Source organism: Talaromyces stipitatus, genomic scaffold (genome assembly GCF_000003125.1).
Source record: "Talaromyces stipitatus ATCC 10500 scf_1105507295555 genomic scaffold, whole genome shotgun sequence".
NCBI lineage: Eukaryota > Fungi > Ascomycota > Eurotiomycetes > Eurotiales > Trichocomaceae > Talaromyces > Talaromyces stipitatus.
The window spans coordinates 3,076,470-3,100,961 of NW_002990116.1; the positions used below are offsets into that span (position 1 = coordinate 3,076,470).

At 46.9% G+C, this 24,492-nt stretch overlaps 9 protein-coding genes across 11 annotated transcripts, besides 4 other annotated features; 5 read left to right on the top strand and 4 right to left on the bottom strand.

Moving 5' to 3' along the window:
• Window positions 1-44: 44 nt before the first annotated feature.
• Window positions 45-1,305, top strand: TSTA_122320 (protein kinase, putative; the record flags this gene model as incomplete). Its single annotated transcript, XM_002482444.1, has 5 exons — window positions 45-154; window positions 246-382; window positions 421-832; window positions 1,057-1,171; window positions 1,237-1,305. The coding sequence occupies 5 exons, from the start codon at window positions 45-47 to the stop codon at window positions 1,303-1,305; spliced, it is 843 nt and encodes a 280-aa protein (XP_002482489.1).
• A 759-nt stretch (window positions 1,306-2,064) lies between these two features.
• Window positions 2,065-5,016, bottom strand: TSTA_122330 (uncharacterized protein; the record flags this gene model as incomplete). Of its 2 annotated transcripts, XM_002482446.1 has the most annotated exons (6): window positions 2,065-2,473; window positions 2,530-2,660; window positions 2,726-3,516; window positions 3,586-4,256; window positions 4,310-4,766; window positions 4,980-5,016. In XM_002482446.1, the coding sequence occupies 6 exons, from the start codon at window positions 5,014-5,016 to the stop codon at window positions 2,389-2,391; spliced, it is 2,172 nt and encodes a 723-aa protein (XP_002482491.1). In that variant the 3' UTR covers window positions 2,065-2,388. The 2 variants fall into 2 exon arrangements, with proteins under 2 accessions (XP_002482491.1, XP_002482490.1); XM_002482445.1 differs by having other exon boundaries at window positions 2,726-4,256.
• A 495-nt stretch (window positions 5,017-5,511) lies between these two features.
• Window positions 5,512-8,107, top strand: TSTA_122340 (mitochondrial Hsp70 chaperone (Ssc70), putative). The gene is made up of 4 exons (XM_002482447.1): window positions 5,512-5,681; window positions 5,763-5,889; window positions 5,942-6,007; window positions 6,099-8,107. Exons 1-4 carry the CDS (start codon window positions 5,655-5,657, stop codon window positions 7,892-7,894), a joined length of 2,016 nt encoding a protein of 671 aa, XP_002482492.1. The 5' UTR covers window positions 5,512-5,654; the 3' UTR covers window positions 7,895-8,107.
• A 57-nt stretch (window positions 8,108-8,164) lies between these two features.
• Window positions 8,165-8,188: a microsatellite.
• A 330-nt stretch (window positions 8,189-8,518) lies between these two features.
• Window positions 8,519-10,840, bottom strand: TSTA_122350 (cytochrome P450, putative). The gene is made up of 5 exons (XM_002482448.1): window positions 10,440-10,840; window positions 9,421-10,283; window positions 9,246-9,353; window positions 8,961-9,127; window positions 8,519-8,880 (listed from the first exon to the last, which is right to left on the bottom strand). Exons 1-5 carry the CDS (start codon window positions 10,639-10,641, stop codon window positions 8,712-8,714), a joined length of 1,509 nt encoding a protein of 502 aa, XP_002482493.1. The 5' UTR covers window positions 10,642-10,840; the 3' UTR covers window positions 8,519-8,711.
• A 171-nt stretch (window positions 10,841-11,011) lies between these two features.
• On the top strand, window positions 11,012-12,910 carry TSTA_122360 (phosphoethanolamine N-methyltransferase, putative). Of its 2 annotated transcripts, none has more exons than XM_002482449.1 (9): window positions 11,012-11,032; window positions 11,263-11,385; window positions 11,441-11,557; window positions 11,629-11,788; window positions 11,844-11,907; window positions 11,977-12,117; window positions 12,181-12,283; window positions 12,336-12,655; window positions 12,719-12,910. In XM_002482449.1, the coding sequence occupies exons 2-9, from the start codon at window positions 11,329-11,331 to the stop codon at window positions 12,750-12,752; spliced, it is 996 nt and encodes a 331-aa protein (XP_002482494.1). In that variant the 5' UTR covers window positions 11,012-11,032; window positions 11,263-11,328; the 3' UTR covers window positions 12,753-12,910. The 2 variants fall into 2 exon arrangements, with proteins under 2 accessions (XP_002482494.1, XP_002482495.1); XM_002482450.1 differs by lacking the exon at window positions 11,012-11,032 and adding an exon at window positions 11,033-11,206.
• Window positions 12,664-12,686: a microsatellite.
• Window positions 12,911-12,946: 36 nt separating the features above from the next.
• Window positions 12,947-13,000: a microsatellite.
• Window positions 13,001-13,856: 856 nt separating this feature from the next.
• Window positions 13,857-13,932: a sequence feature (T-rich).
• A 264-nt stretch (window positions 13,933-14,196) lies between these two features.
• On the top strand, window positions 14,197-15,904 carry TSTA_122370 (uncharacterized protein). Its single transcript, XM_002482451.1, has 2 exons — window positions 14,197-14,772; window positions 14,821-15,904. The coding sequence occupies exons 1-2, from the start codon at window positions 14,284-14,286 to the stop codon at window positions 15,802-15,804; spliced, it is 1,473 nt and encodes a 490-aa protein (XP_002482496.1). The 5' UTR covers window positions 14,197-14,283; the 3' UTR covers window positions 15,805-15,904.
• A 4-nt stretch (window positions 15,905-15,908) lies between these two features.
• TSTA_122380 (uncharacterized protein) lies at window positions 15,909-17,121 on the bottom strand (the record flags this gene model as incomplete). The annotated part of the gene is made up of 2 exons (XM_002482452.1): window positions 15,909-16,816; window positions 17,058-17,121. The coding sequence occupies 2 exons, from the start codon at window positions 17,119-17,121 to the stop codon at window positions 15,909-15,911; spliced, it is 972 nt and encodes a 323-aa protein (XP_002482497.1).
• Window positions 17,122-18,170: 1,049 nt separating this feature from the next.
• On the top strand, window positions 18,171-20,950 carry TSTA_122390 (fatty acid activator Faa4, putative; the record flags this gene model as incomplete). Its single annotated transcript, XM_002482453.1, has 5 exons — window positions 18,171-18,613; window positions 18,666-18,691; window positions 18,740-19,138; window positions 19,187-20,319; window positions 20,376-20,950. The coding sequence occupies 5 exons, from the start codon at window positions 18,171-18,173 to the stop codon at window positions 20,463-20,465; spliced, it is 2,091 nt and encodes a 696-aa protein (XP_002482498.1). The 3' UTR covers window positions 20,466-20,950.
• A 1,204-nt stretch (window positions 20,951-22,154) lies between these two features.
• Window positions 22,155-22,607, bottom strand: TSTA_122400 (uncharacterized protein; the record flags this gene model as incomplete). The annotated part of the gene is made up of 2 exons (XM_002482454.1): window positions 22,155-22,352; window positions 22,404-22,607. 2 exons carry the CDS (start codon window positions 22,605-22,607, stop codon window positions 22,155-22,157), a joined length of 402 nt encoding a protein of 133 aa, XP_002482499.1.
• Window positions 22,608-24,492: the final 1,885 nt, after the last annotated feature.

A 24,492-nucleotide genomic window follows, 5' to 3' on the forward strand; every position in this document is an offset into this window, starting at 1 on the left:
AGCACCAACCATCAGCACCAGTTGACGATAAATACTATGTGTCTATGGCAACTCTCCGAGGAAAATTCAAAAGTATAGGGATTTCATTGGAGACTGTTAAGCAGAATACAGACTCAAACTGCGCACAGACGCGTGAGGCCCTTATTATGGGTAGGTATCACATTTTCATCAAAATCCTTCTTTAGTTAATCAAATGAGAGATCAACATTGGAGGTTACTGAAGAGCCTCGCTTGCTTCCCACTAGTGAATTCAAGACTATCAATGCCGATCATCTAGTTGAAGAGGAGGAATTACCTGATTACCGAGCTGATCGATTCTCCCCTGCTCGACTGGGTGATGTTTTCCAGAATCGCTATCAAGTACTTGCGAAGCTCGGTTTTGGTTCTTCCTTAACCACTTGGATGGCTTGAGATCTAAAGTATGTATCTGTGGCATTTATGGGTTTAGATGTTTTATTAACTGCTTCAGAGCTCATCAATATGTGGCGCTCAAAACATATGTATATACTTCATTGGTTCATCGTGAACTTCCCCTTGATCGTCATATTGCTCGCCATGTGTCCGGCAGTACACATAGAGGACGACAGAATATCCGGAAGCTGTTAGACTCCTTTGATGTTGTCGGTCCACATAGCAAACATGCCGTTCTCGTCTTCAAAGCAGCGCAGATTAGTCTGCGTGACATGAAAACGGTGTTCCAGCCCGGTGGATTCGACGAAGATTTCGTAAGGGGTGCAATTATTGAGCTTCTTGAGGCTCTAGATTTTATTTATGCCGAAGGGGAAATCGTTCATACTGGTGCAGTGACTCTCCTCCACTATCTTTCCTTGGTGTAGGTCATTGCTCATATGTGAAATATGATATTATCATAGATGCACATCTTGGAAACATGCTTCTGGGACTATATGACAATAGCCTCTTCAAACGCCTTGAGGGAATGGAGTTCGCTTCCCCAGTGCCCCGCAAACCAGTTTCCTCTTTATGACTGATTTATCTCTCGCACCTTATGCTACCTCAGGAACATCCAATGCTGCTATCTGACTTTGGCGAGGCAAGGATCGACCCAGGACCTCATGGCGGTGACATTGTACCATTGGAATACCTAGCTCCAGAAACATTACTTTACGTGGGATGGAGTTGTCCCGTGGATATTTGGAGTGTTGGTCTGACGGTTGGTCTTTGTTTTTACTCCTCTTCATACGCGGTTGTCTCCTGACCAATGCATTCTGAGGACAGGCATGGGATCCATGGGATCCCTGGGAACCAAAGAGATTATTCACGGGGCGGGTAGACGATCTTTACTGACTCCTGACATCGCAGGAAACTGGCCTGGTCTTGCTTCTATCCCAGATACTAGAACATTAGGCGCTTAACAACCAAGCTCATAAACAGATTCCCTCCAATACACCCCCCTCCCCCCAAAAAAATTGCATGCTTCAAGAGTGCCAGTCGCCAGACTGGATTCTTGTGAGTAGCAGAAACCTAATCATGTATAGTCCACACACTAGTTCACATCTATAACAATATTTGATATCCGGATTTGACAAGCAACGTTTGTCACATGGCGTTTCAATTTACATTGACATTGATATTAATAGGGTTGATTTGCTGGAGGAGAGGTCATCTAATAGGCCGCTATAAGAGTGAATTTTCCCTTCCAGTTTTACTACTAGAGTCGTTTGTCTTGTGTCAACATGGATAACATGAAAACATATTAAAATCATGCAGGTTGTCGATGTGTTATTGAACTACAGCTACTCACAAGATATTTTACACGGTTTATTATCAGATGGGTGTTCTGGGAACCTTGGACGCCTACATATATGCAGCAGACTACTGACGATAATTGATCTGAGTTTGATAGTTCCATATGACTATAACTACTAGCAAGTAGGCCTATTATCACTAGAAATGAGGTGTATGAACTACTTCTTACCGAGTAAAATCCTACAGCTTCCAGCTTTCTTATGATGCTTGGTACAACTTTGGTCAATGAAGGCAACTTCTTTCACATTCACAATCTTCTTTCTTTTCACTGACCTAGGTAGACAAGTATACTGATTCAGCTTTGTCAATTCAGATAACTATTATTGACTACTTAGGTAAATACATTATAAACTAAATATTCTGTCTCATGCCCGTAAATATAGACATCATTGCGCACTGCCCCAAGCTTGGAACCACCAGAAAGAAAAAGAGAATCGGATTCAAAGCATGCAAAGAGTTCCATGGCTTCATAGCACATCCCTCAGGCCAAAAAAGGATGGTAAGAGCAAGTAAATAACAGGATCATAAGGATAAAAACATCTGTGTGTAACAACAGCTTCAAAATGATACAGATCCAGAGACCCACAATGAGTCCTCGCTCTCATTAGCAGAAAAACAATTTCATCGGCAAGAAAAGACTGGGAAACTTTTGCGATCCTGCACATTGATTTGGAATTCGAATATTCCTTCTACTGTCCCAATATATCTGTTGTTCAATGTGTCAGTAACCTATATAGTGTTGTGTATAGTCGGATCGCTTACAAGGCCCTTCCATCGGCGCCCCAACCAACGCCCGCAGTGTCTGCGGGATCTTGATCCTGGGGCATGTAACCAAAATGTCTGTCGGCTTGGTCACTACTCAAAATATGCCTAATCCACCTCGGTGAACGCATCTAAGTTCACCCGTCAGTCTTGTATATCTCAACAAAACGGAGACCAAAAGGAAAGGAATACGTACTTCATTAGCAGCTAGTCGTTGCCGTCGCAGTCGTTCTGCAGCTACACTAGCCCGCATCTCTGCTACTGCTGCCCGCTGTGCATCGTACCGGCTTTCTGTCGTAGCACCAGGACGCGGAATCCGACGAGGAATCGATCTTGACCGTTGAGATGTTTGCCACGCTTCCGTTGGCGGTGCTTCATCAGGAAGAGCATCATTCCAGGCCTCTGCTATAGTACTCGGATTCCACTGGCCATTGTCAGTACTCGAACCGTTATTATCCGAGTCATGTTCAAGGTTAGCAGCATTGTTATGTAAATTGTCTCCTAGTGATTGTATATCTGCAGGCGAAGCGGTCCATCTGAGCCGCAACTGAAAATCGGAGGTGGCATTATTATCGTTGTTGTTGTGGTCGCCACTTTGACCGTTGAGGACAGGCCCTGCACCTTGGCCAGATTGCGATATCACAATGGATGCACGACGTCTTTGGCCAAAGCTTCGCTCTGTGGAACTAACCCGGCCAGGATAATGCTCCCGAAAGAGCTCCTGTAGCGCAGCATCCGTAGAACGGAAGGGCGAGGTGGTACGAGAAGGGTGATCAGCGTTATCAGTAGCACCGCCTAGAAATGATGCAGTGGCGTGTTGTCCTGAATGATTGTCGGTACTCGGTGCCCGATTTTCTGCATCACCTTCATGTCTTGATGACGACCGGGCCGTGTTGAGAAACTCAATGATCTGTCGTTCTCTTTCCGTGAGCCCCTGAACACTTTCGCGCAATGAGGTGACCCTATCAGAGGTGCCGGCGTTAATTCCTGTCAATGACATTCCGTTTAGCAAATCTAAAACTGCTTGGTGGACATTGCCCATTTCATTTCTCGTACCGAGATCATTTTCTTCGCTTTCTGAGCGTATCAGATATGGTGAATTATACATCGGACGAACTTTCTGCGTCTCTGGGTCGTCTTTATTCAGGTCCACAATCTGCCGACGGAAGAAGCCTGAGCGGATATCAACAATCCCAAACCTTCCAGTGTCTTCAACCCACACTAAAAGATCCCACGGTTCCGGTGAGAACGCCATACTTCGTACTGCGCCGGCAGAATCAGCTCGGGATGATCTAAATAAGGCCAACCGAGCTTCGTATCCTTGTATGCCTGGCATTGATTCGAGAATCACATTCACGTCGTACACGCTAATAATACCAGACTGTGAGCCGATGGCACATAAACAACTCGAGGGCGAAAAGGCTATAGTGAAACAACTGCCGTCGTCGAAATTGGGGCTCATGTTCAAGTCAGTACTCAAGGGCAACTCTATCCGACAGCAAAGATCCCATGTCCAACCGGATAATCGTTCGCCTCCGTGTCCATAGTCGATGGTGTCCGGGTCCCGTGTAATTCGATAGAAGTATGCATAATTCACATCACCGACAGCGGCGAGAAGAGTGGAGTTTGGAGAGATGACAGCATAGTTCATACATTTAGGATGATGTTTTGTTTCGAGCAGTTTGCGTCGCGTCAGTGAAAAGATCTTGATCGTCTTGTCATTATTACTACCCATTGTCTTGTTAGGTCGAGTATTTAACATCCAGCAGGGCGTGCGTACCTGAATACAGCGATATCCTCATGGGCGAACCCTTGCCTCTCATTAGCTGGTAGGCGATGAATTGTCACTGAATTCACGATGCTGCCAGTCAGCGCTTTGGTAAAGATCTCCGGTATATCATTGCCGCCGCCTAAAATGCCAGAAAATGTCTGCTGTTCTGTCGAAGCACCTGTTGCCCCTGCGGGGACCCTTGTTTCCATATCAAGCTCAATCGGCAACGCCGCGTCTATATCTGCTGCACCGGGCCGTGAAGCATTCCGGGCACGGGGTTCCCGGCCGGGAAGACTGATGAATGCACACTCTCCATTATCGGATCCTCCAACGACAATCCATCCATAAGACGCGGCAAGGCATTTTGGTTCGAAAGGTACCCGTTCAATTGTATCCCATCTCTGCGTCTTCACGTTGATCGAATGGACTACCTTATGAGCGACAAAATAGACAAGATCGGGGTCCGCTGTACTGATATAATGTCGGAGCTGATGGTGGCTAAAATGCAAGCCCTTGGGTCAGTACAATGCTTGCGTGAGGAGACAGAGAATACTGACTAGTTCGGGATTTTGAACGGAAAGAAACGGCGTTTTGTGGGCAGGATAAGCGAATCGGTAGGAAAGCTACTATAGTATCAGCAAAGGGGTGGTTAATTAGAAAGCGCTGTAATTCCAGATACAGATGAGCACCAACAGTAAAGAATAATCTAGTGTCATGATTGACCAGGAGACGGAGGCATCAGTGACGCTGCATGGTCGGATGGAGGTATCAGTTCCAGTACAGCTCTAGACACCGGCCGACTGAAGAGACTATATTATATACACAGACACGACAGGAGTAATTCTGATTGAAGTCTCGGAAATTCCAAAGAAGACCGTTGCAGCTGAATCGACAATGTTCCGTTGTGCACTCGATCACCTATCGACATATCAGAGAGTGGAGTCAGACGAGGCGCTGTATGACGGCACAACACGTTTAGCGTCGCTAGCTGTTTCCGGCACTAGAGTAAGTGCCTGGGTTCTCAGGCAGCGCCGGCTATTCGGCTGGGGCGAGAGATGCCTCAGGCCCTGGACGCTTCTACCGACTTCGATGGAGGCCCTGCACGTGACCTGGCCGAGCTTTTGCCCGGGCGCTAGGCATGTTTTGGGAAAGGCCCAGGGATTATTACGGAAATTTTGGCTTCACCAATTTCTTCTCCCTTTCTCTTCCTTCCATCCATCATCCATCATCCATCACATACATCTCTTTTCACCTTCTGCTGGTCCCTTTTCAGCTTCCGTCTCAGTGATTCAGGGCTTCTTTGTACTTTTATACTTTTAGTTTAATTCCTTTTTCTTTTTGTACTTTTAGCACAATGCTCTCTTCACGTCTCTCTCGCGCGGTAAGTGGCCATCGTTGCCTCGGAAAGGCTTTATTTGCTTCTGCGAGAAGACAAAAGAACTGACATCAGTTTGCAATACAGCTCCCGCGCACTCCCTACATTGCCCGCGCTTCTGCAATCAGAACCCCCGGTGCGTCGTTCCGAAGATGGAACTCGACAGAGGGTGGTGAAGAGAAGGTGAAGGGCGCAGTCATCGGTATTGATTTGGGTATGTATCTGTCAATTCATCACGGTGTGAGCATAAGCTAACTTATTACCAGGTACAACCAACTCTGCTGTCGCTGTGATGGAGGGAAAAACCCCTAAGATCATTGAGAACGCAGAAGGTATGTAAAAATTTTCGTCGCAGTTGCCGGCCTAGGTGGTCATAGCTTTCGAGGCAGCGGAGATGGAAATAGGCTAACCTGCTGATCTCAGGTGCTCGCACAACTCCCTCTGTCGTTGCTTTCGCACAGGATGGTGAACGATTGGTCGGTATTGCCGCTAAGCGTCAAGCTGTCGTGAACCCTGAGAACACCCTGTTTGCCACAAAGCGTCTCATCGGACGTAAGTTTACCGATAATGAGGTGCAGCGCGATATCAAGGAAGTTCCCTACAAGATTGTCCAGCACACAAACGGTGATGCCTGGGTCGAGGCTCGTGGCCAGAAGTACTCTCCTTCTCAGATTGGTGGTTTCATCCTCCAGAAGATGAAGGAGACTGCGGAGGCTTACCTCAGCAAGCCTGTCAAGAACGGTGTCGTCACTGTTCCTGCCTACTTCAATGACTCTCAGCGTCAGGCCACCAAGGATGCTGGTCAGATTGCCGGTCTGAACGTCTTGCGTGTTGTTAACGAACCCACTGCTGCTGCTCTTGCCTACGGTCTGGAGAAAGAGACTGACCGCGTTATTGCTGTCTACGATCTTGGTGGTGGTACCTTCGATATCTCTGTCCTTGAAATTCAGAAGGGTGTCTTTGAGGTCAAGTCCACCAATGGTGACACTCACTTGGGTGGTGAGGACTTTGATATCTCTCTCGTCCGTCACATTGTCCAGCAGTTCAAGAAGGAGTCTGGTCTCGACCTCTCTGGTGATCGCATGGCCATTCAACGTATCCGTGAGGCTGCTGAGAAGGCCAAGATTGAGTTGTCCTCTTCCCTTCAGACCGAGATCAACCTTCCCTTCATTACTGCCGATGCTTCCGGTGCTAAGCACATTAACCTCAAGATGACCCGTTCTCAGCTTGAGAGCCTCGTCGATCCCTTGATTCAACGCACATACGAGCCCGTCAAGAAGGCCTTGAAGGACGCTAACTTGCAGGCCAAGGATATCAACGACGTCATTCTCGTCGGTGGTATGACCCGTATGCCCAAGGTTTCTGAGTCCGTCAAGAGCATCTTCGGCCGTGACCCTGCCAAGTCTGTCAACCCTGACGAGGCTGTTGCTATTGGTGCTGCCATCCAGGGTGCTGTCCTTGCTGGTGAAGTCACTGACGTTCTCTTGCTTGATGTCACTCCTCTCTCTCTCGGTATTGAGACCCTTGGTGGTGTCTTCACTCGCTTGATCAACCGCAACACCACCATCCCCACCAAGAAGTCCCAGACCTTCTCTACTGCCGCTGACTTCCAGACTGCCGTCGAGATCAAGGTCTACCAGGGTGAGCGTGAACTCGTCCGTGACAACAAGTTGCTTGGAAACTTCCAGCTCGTTGGCATTCCTCCTGCTCACCGAGGTGTTCCTCAAATCGAGGTCACCTTCGACATTGACGCTGATTCCATTGTCCACGTTCATGCCAAGGACAAGTCCACCAACAAGGATCAGTCCATCACCATTGCCTCTGGCTCCGGTCTCTCTGATGCTGAGATTCAGAACATGGTTGAGGATGCTGAGAAGTACGGTGCTCAGGACAAGGAGCGCAAGGCTGCCATTGAGGCTGCTAACCGCGCCGACTCTGTCTTGAATGACACTGAGAAGGCTCTTAAGGAGTTCGAGGACCGTCTCGACAAGGCTGAGGCTGACCAGATTCGTGAGAAGATTGCCAGCCTCCGTGAGTTCGTCGCCAAGACCCAGTCTGGCGAGGAGACCGCCACTGCCGAGGACCTCAAGCAGAAGACCGACGAGCTCCAGACTGCCAGCTTGACCTTGTTCGACAAAATGCACAAGGCTCGTCAGGAGGAGTCCAACAACCAGCAGCAGTCTGGTGAGCAAGGTGGTCAGGGCGAGAACAAGCAGTAAAGTTGCGTCGCCACTGAATAATGTTTTCTTTTGTTTCTCTCACCTTGTGTGACTATTTAGAATTCTTTCCCCCTCTGTCATCCCTCCTCATCCTCCTTCGTCTCGATCTCCGCATAAAATTGTACAGATATTGATGGCTGTCATGTTTCTTCTCCAATGTCTTTTTACTATATTGCTGCATCCGGATATTTTATGCTTTTTTGGTGCGACGGTGTTACTTTTCTTCATCCACTGAATTTTTCTCAATTATGTCTTTATATTATTTGAAACTTTTTTTTTTTTTTTTTTTTTTTTGCACCGGTTGTCGATTTCTGATTCCCTGGACTGCAAAAGAAAAACAATGCACGGCGGGCGGGCGGAACGGAAAGTTTTTTCTTTTATACTTGATTATCAAAAGTGTAACTAACCTAATGACCCTAACACGGCCTCATCCTCACGCCTGGCTGTTGGGATGTTGGGTGCATGGAGCATATGATTATAGAATCGAAATCTCCTCTCATAATTTATCTGTTTACAAAATTCTCTATTCGTGACTTTATAGTTGATTATTCCTTTTGTTGATAGTCGGATTTGAGACATTCGTGACATCTGGAACTAGATGGGTGCTATAGTATCATTCTGGTATTTGCCGTACCTATTTGGTAGATTCTGCTGATAGATGTATATAATCCAGATGCGAACAGAGAAATGATATACATTGCATTCTGTACCAGTAAACCATAGGCCGTAACAAAATTCATGAACCTACATTTCAAAACATGGAAATCCTAGGTTTCTATATAATGGATGGATATTATACCTCCGGGTCGGGGTTCCTTCACAATTCCTTGGTTACAATAACCCTAACTCCTTGTGAGCCTGGCTCGGGAACGCCGACAAAGTAGTCGCGAGCGATACGGATATCCTCAGTAGTAGTTTCATAAGTCTCCATGTCAAAGCGCGATAGGACGAGAGCTAGAGTCAAGAATATTTCTGCATATGCGAGGCTAATAATATCATAAAGTTAGCGCGCCGAAATGCCTCGGGGGGTTCCCCGCAAATCCTTGTTCTGTAGGGAGACACATACTTGATACCAACGCATTGCCGACTACCCTTTCCAAAAGAAACAAGATACCTATCCAAGCGCGTATTGTTCTGTTTTGCGTCCATCCATCGTTCAGGATTGAATTTCGTCGGTTCAGGGAAAAGTGTCGGGTCCATGTGAACAAAGAGATTACATTGGCTAACTGGCGTCTAATGCAACGAATTAGAGAGGGTGAACTGACTCAGGTGACAAGGAAATTTCGCGGGAATCTAGTTTGGGGAAAACGAGGGGGGAAACCATGACTAGACGATAAGGCGAACAACGTACCGAGGCGGGGATTGTCCACTGTTTATATTGAATGGGTTCATGGGCGACTCGGGGTAAGCGAGTGGTGACTCCGTGCATAAGGCGTAGTCCTTCGTTGATAACGGCATTCTGGAGATTGTGATGCGGTTAGATATTGCCGGTAAGATATATGTTAGATTGTGGAAGTTGTACTCACCATATAAGGAAGTTTTTCGAGTGCGGTCAACAACTCTCTTCCAGAAGCAGAAAAGTCCGTCTCGACCGTTGACAATTCCTGGCGCAACTTTTCCAGCATCTTCTTATCTTGTAAAAGATAAAATGTTATAATTGTCAATACCTTGGCAGTGGTCTCGCTCCCGGCCCCGACCAAAGTCTGTGCCTCGTCCTGAAGACGATCCGCACTCTTCTCTTCAGGAGGCAGATCACTATCCAACAAAGCCTGGAAGATTGTACCGCTTGCCTTGGTGCCGGAGCGATTGTTAGCAATGATACTGTCGACTTGTCGACGAACCATGATCTGCCATCGCACCAGCAACGAAGCATCCGGGGCGAGCTTGCTCATGACCACTAACGGGATAGACTTCATGATGGACAAAGCCCATGGAAACTGTCGAATCATTGCGCCGCTCGAAGAGCCACCAATGACAGTCTCCTTCCATTCAAGCTTGAAGTCCGGCTCGGCAAGATAGTTGTAGCTCTCTCCAAAGGCATAATGCGTTATTATATCCATCGTCAGCGCCATATAAGCTGCATCAAGCCTCAGCGCCTGTCGAGAGTGGGAGGCCTCGGAGAATCGTTGGCATAATCGCTCAATCTTGTCTCGAACAAGGGCAGAGGCATTGTTGGAAATCGCGGTTTTCGAAAAGTAAGGATTCAAGGCGGATCTTCGGAGGCGATGCTGCTCGTGGGAAACTGTCGCAAAGCTTGATGCTGGGGCGCCAGCACCGATGGTCCAATTGACATACTTGTCTCGCTTCTTTGAAGCAGGTGCGTATATCACTTCATAGAAATCAGGGTCCTTGATATGGAGTTCGTCAGGTGTTATCCGTACAATTGGCCCTGTTCTTACACACGTCAACCCTTTTCTTTTATGTATCCGTTGGAATGCCCCTAGTCTCTGTTTGTTTATACGAGACGCACAGTACCAGATTTATTCGGGCTGAAGGCGTGTTTTGATTCAAATTGATTGTCTGATAGGTAATGCTTCTAACGTACCATATTTTTCATGCATCCGCTCAATTTGCCATATAAACTGGCCCGGATTCACCACGTCATAATAGAACTCATACCATTTCGTTAAGCCGGCCAACCTAGGCCCAGGAAAGCGAGACAGGGGGTGGAAACATAGCCGATAAATGGCCCCGAACACAAGGTATGCCAACCAGCTAACGACCGCGGACCAAAAGAGAGTCAACATTGTCGTTCAACGGATATCAGTTGATCCTCCGGCGGTCTCCTCCCTCAACCCTGGTAACAATATATGAAGAAGAACAGGAAAATGAAAACGAGGAAGGGGGAGAGAGAGAGAGTAGCCTCGGCCTGTGGCCTGACCACGTAGGTTAACTTAATAATTAACAAACCTAGCGAAGCCATTCGATTATCCAGTTTTCTGATCCACCCGCTGTCCCGTCCTGGATACGGACCAGGTTTTATTCACAAAATTGAAGTAAAAAGACGTCTGTCCTCGAGCCAATAAAGGCTAACAACAAGGGCTAACCTCTCCACCACGCCGCCCCTGTACGGACGCTACGCCGAGTCTAGGGACGTAGACAAAAAGTTTCCGCGTGCGCTAGCACCCTTAATACTCCGTGAGTGAAAGCCATTCCCCCGCCCGTGCCATTGTTTTCTGCGAGCTGAGCGTCGTTTTGACTTTCCATCCGCACATTTTCTTAACTTCAGAGTTTTATGCTGTTGATACTCGTTGGATTTAATTGAGTTGACGTGATCCACAGAGGTTACTTCAACTGAGTATATACGCTGTCGTCGGTTTACCTCACTAAGTATCGTTCCCGAACCCGTGCTGACAATTGCCTGACAGCTACCATCCCGTCCAAAGCCGAAGCGAAGCAAATTGCGGCAAGCATTATCGCATTTACGAGAAAATATGGCAGAGGCTCCAGCTGCGGCTCCAGTGCAAGCAGATGCGCCTCTGGAAATTGACGTATGAGCGCGAAATGCGAAACAAAAGCGAAAACTTTCATTGACACAAGCTGCAGTCCGAGAGCGATGATCTTGAGAGCATCGAAAGTGATTTGACGTCGCTATCCTCATCTGTCTTTAATTATGTATATGAAAATGGCCGTACTTATCACGCATATAGGTCAGGCTCTTATGTAAGTGAGCGTTGGCGAGACTTGTCGTCGACGGTAATGAAATGCGAGCTGTTTTCTGACATCTGGCTTAGATGCTGCCCAACGATGATAAAGAACAGGACAGGCTAGACCTGCTCAACCATGTTTTTCGTCTATGCCTTGATGGCGATTTGTGCTATTCTCAAAAGCAACTCGAGAACCCTCAAAAGATCCTCGATGTTGGCACGGGAACTGGTATTTGGGCGATAGAGAGTGAGTATAGGTGCTTTTTTCGCAACACAACATAGCTGAACTCAACCCTGTATAGTGGCCGATACCTATCCATCTGCAGAGGTGGTTGGAATTGATTTGTCTCCTATACAGCCAAAGTGGTCAGTTTCTTTTCTTCTTCGCCTCTATTAAGAATTAGGGTCGGCCCTGACTGTGTCGAACACATCTAGGGTACCTGTCAATGTGAAATTCATCATCGACGACATCACCCAGCCATGGGACTTTCCAGTCAACTCATTTGATTTCATACATGTGCGCTGCCTGGCTGGCAGTATAACAAATTGGCCGGAATTCTTGGAGCATGCTTATAGGTACGAGGATGATCCATCCGTATGTGAAGCTTTAACGACACGTATTGATATACTCCATTGCAGACACCTTAAACCAGGAGGAAGAATTGAACTTTCCGAGGGTCGTACTCACATGGAATGTGACGACGGCACTTATCCCGAAACATCATATACGTACAAATGGATTGTAAGTACCTACTTCCGCTAAAAGAGCTGCCGACGAAACTAACTCGTTTCAGGCTGAGTTCAACCGAATTTCCCATTCACTCGGCAGAGTATTCGATTTATTCCCCGAGTTCTCGGGTCTTTTGGAGAAAGCAGGCTTCACTGATGTGCGAGCACATGAAGAAATCTGTCCTATTGGAACATGGCCGAAGAACCCTCGATTGAAAGAAATCGGTCGTTACTTCCGTGTCCAATTCATCGAAGGCGCAGTCGATAGTTACTCGTTGGCCCTGTTCACTCGATATGGAGGTTGGTCGACCATGGAGGTGGAAGTTCTGCTAGCACATGTCCGGCAGGAAATCAAGTCCAACAAGATGCATGTCTACACTCATTGGTAAGTTTTCTCTCTCTCTCTCTCTCTCTCTTCTGTACCGGCCTGCATTGACATTGGATTAAGCTCTTTTGCGACTGCAATGAAACCCCTTGAATGAACCCGAAGTCCTACACGTACATAGATACCCTGGGTATGAGATTTTGTACCATGTTCTCATATCCCAGTAGTACTCTTTTCATCTATCAGCGAATCTATTGTTGCATCTGTAGCATGCCCTTTCCTTTAAGCCACGTTATGCAATCTTAATAGTTTTGCGATACTCATTTTTTCATTCTCGTGGATCCCGGTGTCTTTTTTTTCTTTTTCTTCATTCTATTTTTTTTTTTTTTTTTTTTTTTTTTTTTTGTGAGACCCTACCATCTCTGAGCTGACTGGATGCTCTATTTTTCGACCTATACGTATTTCAAAAAGTTGATATGGAAATATAATCACTATCTATGGTTAGATAGGATAGCCGACAATACAGCCAACCATATATAATCTCATCAATCCGTTTTCAGCATCTTGCAGGTCACTGTATGCAATGATATCCAGTAAGGATGAATAATCAATGTAAGTATCAGTCTGATTGGCAATCGAGTAAGCTCAGTAGGGAAATGCAAACCGACAGTTTGGGTAGGTGGATCTAGCGTCCTAACGCTATGGAGTTAGGTCTACTACATCGTCGATATATGAATTGTGATGGATCAAGAAGTACGGAGTATTCATCACATTAACTCAGTTATACAATATTTTGATAGTCTTCTCACCGATATGGCCACAGAGAATAGCCACTGGCTGGACTAGGTCAATATATTTCGCGTATGATGGATCTGATTGGCTGCTGCAATAAAAACTATTGATTAAAAGAGAACACTATTGGCTGTTCCGCTGAGCCGCTGACCAATCAGAAAACAGAACGTGCCAGATCTAGACCAAACGCCAACAAAACATCGACAGTTCTGTATCTTCATGATCATGATCAATGAGAATTATCAAGAGGAGAATGTATTCCTATTGCTACCTAGTGCGTGGATGATAGTCTGACTCCTCCTCGCATCACCGCAATAGTCACAATTCCATCGACAGTCCATCCCGACAGGAAATTAGTGCGTGCTGCTAAGCCTCTACGACGCCTTAATCCGGTTAGGGCCATCTATTTCAAGAAAAAATTGATGGTCCACTTTTTTGGCATTTTCGAACATTGGCTGCTGCCCTATGATTCTTCTTTTCTCTTTGCTTCACTTTTCTTCTTCTCCTTCTTCCTTTTTCATTATTTCTAGCGGTTTTTTTTCCTTCTGCCTAGACTGGGCTTTCTATAACAATTGGCCGGTGTGGAAAAATAGCCCTAGATTTAGTTTCGTTGGGTGACCCTCGACTGTGGGTTTGTTTATTTGTTCCTTCCTTAGATCATCGTCATCCTTCTCCCTACGCCAGGACTACAGGAGCTTCCCACCCCCTGAATGCTTCCTTCATTCATAGGTGTTGGTATTGTCTGACAGGGTGGAATACAAAGAGAGAACCTCTTGGACGACAGACAAACGGATTTGATTCTTGGTCTTGGAGGAATCTTTCAGTTGAAGTTATTGATTCTCACGGATTGGAGATCATTGATTAAAAGTCAGCTCACACTGACTTCAAGTCCAGCCATGTCGGCTGCCACTCCAGCTCCTCCACCTGGAGATAATAACCTCAACAGCCATCCTCCCGGTCACAACATAAATCTGCCTCGATTCCATCCCATAGCCATCAATCCAAATGTACCTGGGTCGACAGCTCCAGGCCCCCCACCATACCATCGCTCATATGGATCTCCATACTCAGATCACCCACCACCTCACCATGCTTCCACTGGTCCTTTACCGCCGCCTCTTCCACCAGCTCCTGCGTCCCATCAGTATCAGCCTCAACATCAGCAACATTCTCAGCAGCCAGGACCGCCTTCTCGGCCATCGTCTCATCCACCTCTTCTCCCGGTACCTGTGGCATCTCAGCTCGACCAGATCGAGGCTCGATTACGACAGATTGAACAAGAAGAGGCTAGTCGTGCGGCAGCTCGTGCACATATGCTTGCCTTGAGAAGACGAGAAGACGAAGAGTTTCGTATGGTGACTGAGAGAGCCGAGGCTGAAGAAGAGGTTCGTCTCTCGTCAACTCAAGAGATAGAAGATTCTAATGGTAGATAGGAACTACGACGACGGAGAAAGAGACTGAAAAGAGAATCAATGGGTTTGATGGACGGTCAGATGGAGTCTCCACCTGCACCAACGCCACGACGTCTTTCGGAAACCAGTGCTGCAACGACGTTAGCGTTTTTCAAGCAACAGACCCCTCCTGAGCCGCGACCATCAGATATGAGGGCACCACCACAGCAACAAGCTCAAGCTCCTCACCATCCGTCACCACCTACAATCATTCAACAACCTACGCCAATGGCGCCCACACCAAGCACATCGATCATGTCTAATCCTCAAGGGAATACGTTTCGGAAGAAGCAGAAATACACCATCAAAAATGCAGAGGCATGGGGTGAGCGGCATGGTCGACCAGCAACCTACGATGCAGAAGGACGAGCGTTATGGAAACGTCCCTCGGACGGCCGACTGGTCTATCTCGACTGTCCAGCACCAGACTGCGGTAAATCTGACTTCGTCACCTTGCATGGATTCATGTGCCATTTGACCAAAAAGCATAAAGATCGTACTTTGGGTAGTCAGTCTCGAGCCTTGGAAGTATGTGGAACTGTCTACGACCCCAATGCGCCGCGGCCACAACGACCCAGCTTGAAGAGAGATTCGGCGGGGAATAGTCGGGGAGGATCGGTGCATACGGAAGGCGACGAAGAGGAGGATACATATTCGTCAGTGGCATCTGATATTCATGACGATAATACTACTAATTTTAATAATCATCATAGCAATGTCCCATCGCCGCGAGAGGATGGCGTCAAGAAGGAGGCTGCGGATAGTCCAGTGACGTCTTCTGCTGTCGTCAATGAAGTGTCTTCAAACAAGGCCAGTATTGCGTCTATGATTGATAATGCTGTGACGTCAAGCGATCAATGGGTAAAGAAATCTTCTACTCCGGACGATGGGCCTGCAGTCGCAACCACCACCGCAGAAGACGCAGCGGCAGCGGCAGTTCTGGCAGGACAGGCCATCCAAGTCTAATTTTGAATTTTGAAATTACTTGTTTCTTCATGTTAGATTCCCCATATGTTCTCCGTTAAGAAACATACGTCTAATGCAATAGAAAGGAATTCTCTCATCCATCTCTAAGAGGCAGTCCGTAAACCCTCCCTAAGCACAAGAACATGAACCACATACCCACTCCCATCCCCTAACCCGCTCTCATCCCCCTCAGGCCCTGCGACAGTACTACTAAACTTCTCAACCCTCCAAACCCGAAAATATTTCAACGACTCCTTGAGCCACGCCTCAAACACATCCGGTGATCTTTGCTGTTGCGCTATTATGGCCATCGTTGGATTTTTGGGTTCGACTTGCTCGGGCTGAGTGGATCGTAAGTTGCATATATCGGCACATGTACGTACAAAGCATGGAATGAGTGCTTCGTTGTAGATGCAGTCGCAGGATATGATGATATCAAATCCATTTTCGCTTCCAGGACCATCGTCCGTATCGCTATTGTTAGTGTTGTGCAGGGTCTGGTTGCTGGGTATATCCAATTCCCAATCCAACGGGATGAATTGTATGTTGTTACTTTTGCTGCGTTTCGTATTCTCTCGTCTATGCCCCTTTTTCGATGACCCCCTTTTCGAAGACGAATGAACAGAATGCGCATTCTCCTCAATATTCATCCCAAAGAATCGACGCACGTACTCCTGATCCGTAGCAACATACTTCCTCACCAACGGCGCCAACGTAAGCGCCACAAGCCCCGAAATTCCACAACCCAGCTCAATCACACTCGTATCCGCGCCCAGTATTCCAGACCAAAACGGGTTGGTCGTCACGGCTGAGATCCATGATGCGAATAAAGGGGTGATCTTCCATAGTACGGCGCCTGTTGTGCCGCCGTCTCGGGTCGAGGAGAGGAGGGTGGGGGATTGGCGGATTGTGTAGTCTATGTTGTGGATGGAGAGGTCTATTGCTGTGGTGCGGGAGTTGACGAAACCCAGATTGTTGGAGGGAATGGTGCGGGAGAAGAGGAGGAAGGATTCTGTTCAGCTACGGGGTTAGTTGACCGTTGGATTCGCGGTAGTGAGGAGGACGTGAAGATAGGGCTAGGAAGTCACATGTTCTGGTTCTCTGACTGCCTTCCTAATGGGGTAAGGTATGGGGTACACAACCAGGACGGAGTACAAGACACATAGTTACTTCTTGCATATACATATGTAGATAGGCAACATCTGTACCTAGACATGGTACTAAGCACAGTGAGAAAAGAAAAATTTACTTACCTTCCTCGGCATCAACGACTTCCTCGCCAATGGACGATAGGAAATTCAGGAGGGACTCTGACATGGTCTGTACTCTGTGGTTGGATCTGTCATAGGATCATTAGCCTCTTACGGAGTAGAAGTGTACTGTACGTACGTACGTAGAGAGCGGAGGGGCCACTACGATCAAAAGAGAACTTTACCCCGCATCTCCGTCCTGGGCATGTAATTATGGAGTATGGGTTATACTCCAGCATTAAACAATCTCTACGGTAATGCGCAAGTTCTGACTGTATCCAAAACATAGGTATAATATGCCTGTCCCGAATCGTCCAGATAGTCCAGATAGTCCACGGCTTAATTATGCGGTTGGGACGGCTTACCCCAACAAAGCAACGCAGCCAATCAGCGATCAGACAGTTGTGGCTGGGGCGACAACAGAACGTTAACTACAATACAAATACTTCAATAGAGAGATGTCTACATAGTATAGTGTCTTTGCAAGAGAGATGACGGGCTGTGCTGGTAAGCATCTATGTGGTTTGTGGAAACACACGCACAGACAGTGGTCGACCGGACTCTGTACAAGTCTATGATAGTTGATAGCTACTTATTCACAAGAACTTGAATAAGCAACTTGGTGCATAAATATGGCTGTAATAGGCCAATCATCTAATCTAATAGCCAGATAGTTAGGCAAAAGCATCACGAAAGCCAAGAAATATCCAGTCTAGACTGCTAGCAAAATAAGAGGAGAAAGCTCTAAACAAGCCACCCGAATTAAGTCGTGCTCCCCTTTCTCCTCCCTTTTCTCTCCGCAAAACGCCGCTTGTAGGCTTATGCTCATCGTCCATTCTGATTCTATTTTATTCAAAACCAAAGTTTCTCTATTTTTCTTTCCCTTTTGATTATACTAACTCGTCCGACGGGGCGAGTAAGGCAGCCAGGCAACAGCACGGTTAGTAAGTTCTGCGGCGCAGTGCACCCCGAAAAGCTCTGACGTATCGTATCGTATCGCTGACCTTCTTTCCATAGAAAACAGACTTTCCCTCCTACACTCGCTCACTCCCATTCAAGTCTTCTTCCCACCTTCCCTCCTCTTCTGATATTTGATCCCCTCGACAAACTGCCAACATGGCGGCGCACCACGATATCTCCATCCAGCCTCGTATGCTAAAACGAGCTCCCTTCACAGTCGAAGCTTCCGGCTACGAACCCGTCGAAGGCGAAACCATCCCTCGCCGACACCCTGCCGCAAAAGACAAACTCATCTCCCGCCCTGCTGAGGACGTCGCGACCATCTACGACATTCTCCGGAGAGGCGCCAAGATCTTTGGTAATGCCAAATGTGTCGGATCCCGGCGTGTCCTCAATACGCACGTTGAAAACAAAAAGGTGAAGAAGCTGGTCGATGGCGAGGAGCAGGAGGTCGAGAAGCAATGGACCTATTTCGAGCTCACGAGCTACGAGTATATGTCCTATGTCGAGTTCGAGAAGCTTGTATTGCAGGTTGGTTCGGGCTTGCGCAAGTTGGGTCTCAACAAGGGCGACAGATTGCACCTTTATGCTGCTACTAGGTGAGTCTGGCCATCCATCCTCCTTCGCGGGGACGACTGCTAATAATCATAGTGCGCATTGGTTAGCTACTTCTCATGGTAAGTACTTAGTCCATGCTTCTTGAGGTGCAAAACTCACATCCACAGCCGCCGCATCCCAATCAATAACCTTCGTTACCGCATACGACACCCTCGGAGAGGAAGGATTGAGCCATTCACTCAAACAGACAAAGAGTGACGCCATCTTCCTCGACCCCGGTCTCATTCCATCCCTCACAAACGTCATAAAGGATATCCCCAATATCAAACACGTCATCTACAACACTGGCGGCGTCGAAGTGAAGCAAGAGGATCTCGACAAGCTCAAGTCGCAGCACAGTCATCTCAACGTTGTCAGCTTTGATGATGTCGTCAAGGCAGGCGAAGAAAATCCCGTTGATCCTGTTCCTCCGCAACCCGAAGATCTTTGCTGTATCATGTACACTTCCGGATCGACTGGTACGCCAAAGGGTGTGTCGTTGACGCATGGAAACGTAGTTGCGGCTGGTAATTTCTCTCCCTTGCTGTAAAAATTTCCAGAGCTGATGATAATAGTTGCCGGTGTTACCGTTATTGTTGGTCCGTATATCGGCCCAGGTGATTCTCTGTTGACCTATCTTCCACTTGCTCATATCCTGGAGTTCGTCTTTGAGAATGCATGCATGTTCTGGGGCGGCACCATGGGCTATGGAAACCCCAGGACGCTATCTGATAGCTCGGTGCGAAACTGCAAAGGAGACATTCGTGAATTCAAACCAACTATCCTCGTCGGAGTGCCTGCCGTTTTCGAGACGGTCAAGAAAGGCATATTGGCTCAGTTGAACAAAGCCAGCTTTGTCGTCAAGAACATGTTCTGGGGTGCCTTGTCTGCTAAGCAGTTCTTACTGCAGACTGGCTTGCCTGGTGCTGGTGTATTGGATGCGGTCGTCTTCAGGAAACTGCGTGAGGCGACTGGTGGTCGTCTCCGTATTTTGATGAACGGTGGCGGTCCCATTGCCAAGGATACATTGAAGTTCATCTCCTATGCCATCGCACCCATGATCAGTGGATACGGCTTGACTGAAACCACTGCAATGGGCGCACTGCAAGATCCATTGGCATGGAACCCAGAGGCACTGGGTGACATTCCCGCATCAATCGAAATCAAACTGGTCGATTTCCTAGACGCAGGCTACTCGGTGAAGAACAACCCTCCACAAGGTGAGATTCTCATCCGTGGTGCCAGTGTCACTCGTGGCTACTATGAAAATGAAGAAGAGACCAAGAACGCGATCACTGAGGATGGCTGGTTCCGAACTGGTGACATTGGCGAATTCGACAAGTACGGCCATTTGCGCATCATTGACCGTAAGAAGAACTTGGTCAAGACGTTGAATGGAGAGTATATTGCGTTGGAGAAATTAGAGTCTGTGTACCGTGCACATCCCATCGTGGCAAATATTTGTATCTATGCTGCAGAGCACCAAATCAAGCCCGTTGCCATCATCGTACCGGTTGAGGCTGAGCTGCAGAAGATGGCCAAGGCGCAGGGTATTGAGGGACAGCATCTGGAGTCTTTGGTGCACAACGAGAAGCTCAAGTCGACCATCTTGAAGGAGTTGCAGAATGCCGGCAAGGCTGGCAATCTCCGGGGCATTGAGATCATTGATGGAGTTGTCTTGTCTGACGAGGAATGGAACCCACACAATGTTAGTCTTCCCAGTGCTCTCGTTACATTATGCTAATATGGAAAAAAAAAATCCAGGGATATACGACTGCAGCCCAGAAACTTCAGCGCAAGAAGATCGTCGACCACTTCAGAGCCGATATCGAGAAGGCATACAAGTCCTCATAGATGAGGTGAGATGAGACGAGGTCCATCGCGACAAGACAAATAATGAAAGAAGGAAAGTCTACGTAACAAGAAGCATGACATGCCACGTGTGTTTCTAAACTGGTATAACAATCCAGTTCGCTGATTGGATATAATCTATATCTTCAGTGTTGCAATCTGATATCCTACGCCCTGCTGCGCCTTGCTTATATGATTAGCTATTGCATCAGATGGGGAAAATCTGGAGAAGAGAAAAACAAAACAAAAACAACTCAGGGATCTATATGTATAATGAATGTGATTATGAATGTTGTGGTTTATTTACTACTGTGACATTCAGCACTTTGTTTGTTTCCTTGATCTCTATTATCTATTATATAGCGGTGTGTTTTTAATTGATCTACCTGTTGTTTCGGTTCCATTGCTTATGGGTTGCATGGTTTGCTGTTATATGTAGTGTTTGAAATATTATGATACACGCTCCAGTAATCTCAACTTTTCTGGTTCTCGATATACACGTCTCTAGTATCTCACTGAATCTGCTTACACCATTCATACAACTTGGACATTGTCAACTCCCTTTTGTGTTTGCAGAGGTAGACGCTTATGTAAGGCGATATCGCGGAGTCGGAATATGCTTTAGCCGATGTCTCTTCGTGATGCGTGATGCGTGATGCGTGATGTTATCCTCTGTCTCCAACCTTCAATCTACCCCATTCGCAAGTATCTTGCTTGACAACCAACCGAAAAGAATATAAAAATGTCCTTCTGGAGGTACCTCAATCATCCGCCCAAAATATCCATTTACCCAACCCAACCCAATCGACAAACTAACCTCCCTGTTTGAATTTAGTTCATACAAAAGCCTCTCCCCCCGAACCCGTCTCCTCTTTGGTCTCGGCCTCATGGCCTGGGCAGGAATCGGAATGACAGCATCTCCACAAATCGAGTCTGCGCTAGGCCTGGTGCCGACGGAACAGCAAAAGGAGGAGTTGGAGAGGAAGATGAATGTGAAGATTGTTAGTGTTGAGAGGGAGAAGTGAGGCTCGCCCTAAAAAGAGATGTGAATATAGAATAATGTCAGAGACATGATTGCCGCGACAATGGTTGAGGGCATTCCCTTGGACAAGGACGAGAGAATAGCAATACTCCGTCGGATTAGCGGGTATATCAGATCTTCTTGGTACAATGGTCAATGACCGGCCAAACGACACGACAGCGCCACCGAATCGAGGCGACATATCATCATGGTAAAACTCGATACCCGGGTGATGGCAGGAGTTTTTCAAATATGTTTCATTACTGTCGAGCTACAAGACCAGAGATCTATGTCACCCAGCCCACCAGAACATCGTCCATTACAGCAGCGCTTGTAACGTCCAGCTCAAATACTCTTAATGTACATGAATCTAGTGTCTACCGCCCTCTTCATCACCTGTCCGCTCTAGCAAAATATGTCAAGTGTATGACTACATCCTGGATAGACATGAAGCTCAACATCCACACCTGCCTTGGACAGCTTGCGAGCGTAGTCCATGGTATCGTAAAGGAAGGCATCCAACTGTCCGACCTCGAGGTATGCGTACCATCATAAGTCCAAAACGCAAACAGACGAATTTGCTCATCCGCAACGACATTACAATCATCCAGCATGCGCTGCCATAACATCTGCTTCGCAACGGCGGGAACTAAACTTCTTATCCCTCGCCATCAACGTCGTTTACCGGGGTTAGATGGGGGTTTCTCGGGTGCGAGGCTGTAATCTGCTGTGAGAACCGGGACTGATGTCGCGAGGACCTCGCGTATCACGGGTGGTGCTGAGAGATCGATATTCCCGAGAATCAGTCCACCTCCGTGAACGTGATAAACCGCTGGCCCTGGTGCAGGTTGTTCCTCTCCTTCCTTCTTCTTGATACATATTCATCGCAAAGGAATCTCATACCTATCCGGCGCGGTGACAGTAGAGTCCCTGATCTCAATATTTTCAAGAACAGATGGCTTAGATGCCGGCATTATAGCCACCATCTTCCAGAACTGTGCTCGCCGTGTCTCGACATCACCGGCCGGGATTCCCTCGAAGTTTAGGGGTACACCCATTTTGCTTGCGAAGCTTTTCATCATCTTCAGTCCCACACCAACATCTTTGTCGTACGAGAAGGTCATGTTTCTGTGTGACTTTGGGGATCAAGGTCTAATCCACGTGGTGGTAAGTCAAGAAAAATGCGCGAGAATTCGTGATCTGGTCGAATTGTCTTCTCTCCTGTAGTCTTGAGAAGTGACCATAGGGATTATAGACGAATTTATAAGCTTGCTAATTACCTAGCTCAAACATTGACAAATAAAGACACCCCTCACTAACTGCTTGCCCAAGTCGAGCTATTCGAACGATCTCATCAAACAAATTCAATCTCAAAATGATAGCTTTTCTGCCTTCTGATTGGCCAGAAAGCTCTATCTATGTAATTTAGTTTCCTTTGTCAGACTCCGAGCTCCTAACAACAATTTTAGGTATTTTTTCCCTAGCATAATAGGATAATTCCAGCAAAACTAGTTTCGAAGTGGTTAAGAGTCTCATGAGTTGCCCCGTTGGGAATGATTTGATGCATTTAAGAAGTGTAGTGTGTCTTGGGATTTGTGCATAGGCTTGCATAAGGGTTTGACTTTGGGTGATGCGCGTGATTAGATTAGCCCTAACTTATAGCCCTAGCCCTGATAGACATGACGTTAACTTAAGGTAGAAGAGAAGAGACAATAAGTATATCACTTTACTGTCTTCAGATTCAGCTCTTTTCTTGACTGATGATGGTAATGTCCATATACGCACGTATTACGACAGTTTGCCTGATCGGGAGAAAGAAAATGCTCATGTATTGTCACCAGTTCTGATATACTAATCTCTCGATGACGACAAAATTTTGAGATGCTTAATTAAGGATTCGATTGAGTGGAAAGAATTATCCATTTATTGCTGCTACTGCCATCTGGGTACTCAGTAAGTATAAGGATTACAATCTAGCTAGGTAAGCGTATTCTTTAGACTCGGTGTGCTATCTGGGTAGGTTCACATCTGCCGGGTTGGATTACCAGTTGACATTTAGCATATAAGCTATGACTGCGTAGCTAGGTATCTTGTGTTAATGTAGCCCTCAACCGATGTTCTTGGTTGCAGAGTATATGAACACGGAAACAGCTCGAAGGACTCCCGAAGCGATTGGAAGAGGAAGACTCATCTCGTTGAAGTGACGTAGTCAATGTCCTTAGACCTGTTAAGTTCTGAGGGAATGTGAGACTTTCCAAGAACCCACAAGGCGAGTTGCCAGATTAGAAAATAAAGTGATATGCATAGTTCAGAATTATCCTTTACCCCTGATATCGGATTGCTTCTGTCACGGCTTCTTGCATATCTTCAATATTCAGACAAGTAGCATATAAAAGAGTCCATATCCTTGTCTGAACAAACCAGCTATGTAGATAGCTTTCCTACACAGGTAAACACTCCAAGCTATCCTAGACTAGGAATCCAAGTCCACCGTCTACCTAACTAGAACCGACACAAGTAGAAATATTAGCAAGGATCCAGCCATAACATCTTCTCAGTCCCTGGCAACAGACCGACTACGATAAACTTCTTCGTACTTTAACAACCTAGTCCACCAGTGTTACCCAAATCTACCAGGGTACGCCTATCTATCTATAGATTAATACGAAGTTACATCCCGATCCAGACCAATTCAGGAAGAAACACAGACCGAAAACAACGACGTCGGCTCCATCTGCCTGAAATTACGAACACAGGACTTCCCAAATCCCAAAACACCGGGTTCTGAAGGGTGGTACACTGTGTTTATTCTGTACTACATACATATTTAAGATGGAAAACTGCTTGAATTTGGTAGTGTCAGGCCGGAATAGTCCTTGGCTAGATGAGTGCCGAGGCGTTCTATCCACCACTAACATATGTCAAAGAGGAATCATGCTAGGAGTGTTTATTATGCTCGCGATATTGGATCTGTGCGTAGTCAAGGCAGACTCAAATCTAGTTTATAGA

Bases quoted from the DNA above. Each gene is read 5' to 3' on its own strand.
- TSTA_122340 (XM_002482447.1), top strand. From the start codon at position 5,655: ATGCTCTCTTCACGTCTCTCTCGCGCG. The intron at 5,682-5,762 runs GTAAGTGGCCAT...TTTGCAATACAG, and splicing joins CTTCACGTCTCTCTCGCGCG to CTCCCGCGCACTCCCTACAT. The intron at 6,008-6,098 runs GTATGTAAAAAT...TGCTGATCTCAG, and splicing joins GATCATTGAGAACGCAGAAG to GTGCTCGCACAACTCCCTCT.
- TSTA_122350 (XM_002482448.1), bottom strand. From the start codon at position 10,641: ATGTTGACTCTCTTTTGGTCCGCGGTCGTTAGCTGGTTGGCATACCTT. The intron at 9,128-9,245 runs GTACGTTGTTCG...TCGTTGCATTAG, and splicing joins AGTGGACAATCCCCGCCTCG to ACGCCAGTTAGCCAATGTAA. The intron at 8,881-8,960 runs GTATGTGTCTCC...TGATATTATTAG, and splicing joins CGGCAATGCGTTGGTATCAA to CCTCGCATATGCAGAAATAT.
- TSTA_122360 (XM_002482449.1), top strand. From the start codon at position 11,329: ATGGCAGAGGCTCCAGCTGCGGCTCCAGTGCAAGCAGATGCGCCTCTG. The intron at 12,284-12,335 runs GTAAGTACCTAC...AACTCGTTTCAG, and splicing joins CATATACGTACAAATGGATT to GCTGAGTTCAACCGAATTTC. The intron at 12,656-12,718 runs GTAAGTTTTCTC...CATTGGATTAAG, and splicing joins ATGCATGTCTACACTCATTG to CTCTTTTGCGACTGCAATGA.
- TSTA_122370 (XM_002482451.1), top strand. From the start codon at position 14,284: ATGTCGGCTGCCACTCCAGCTCCTCCACCTGGAGATAATAACCTCAAC. The intron at 14,773-14,820 runs GTTCGTCTCTCG...AATGGTAGATAG, and splicing joins GAGCCGAGGCTGAAGAAGAG to GAACTACGACGACGGAGAAA.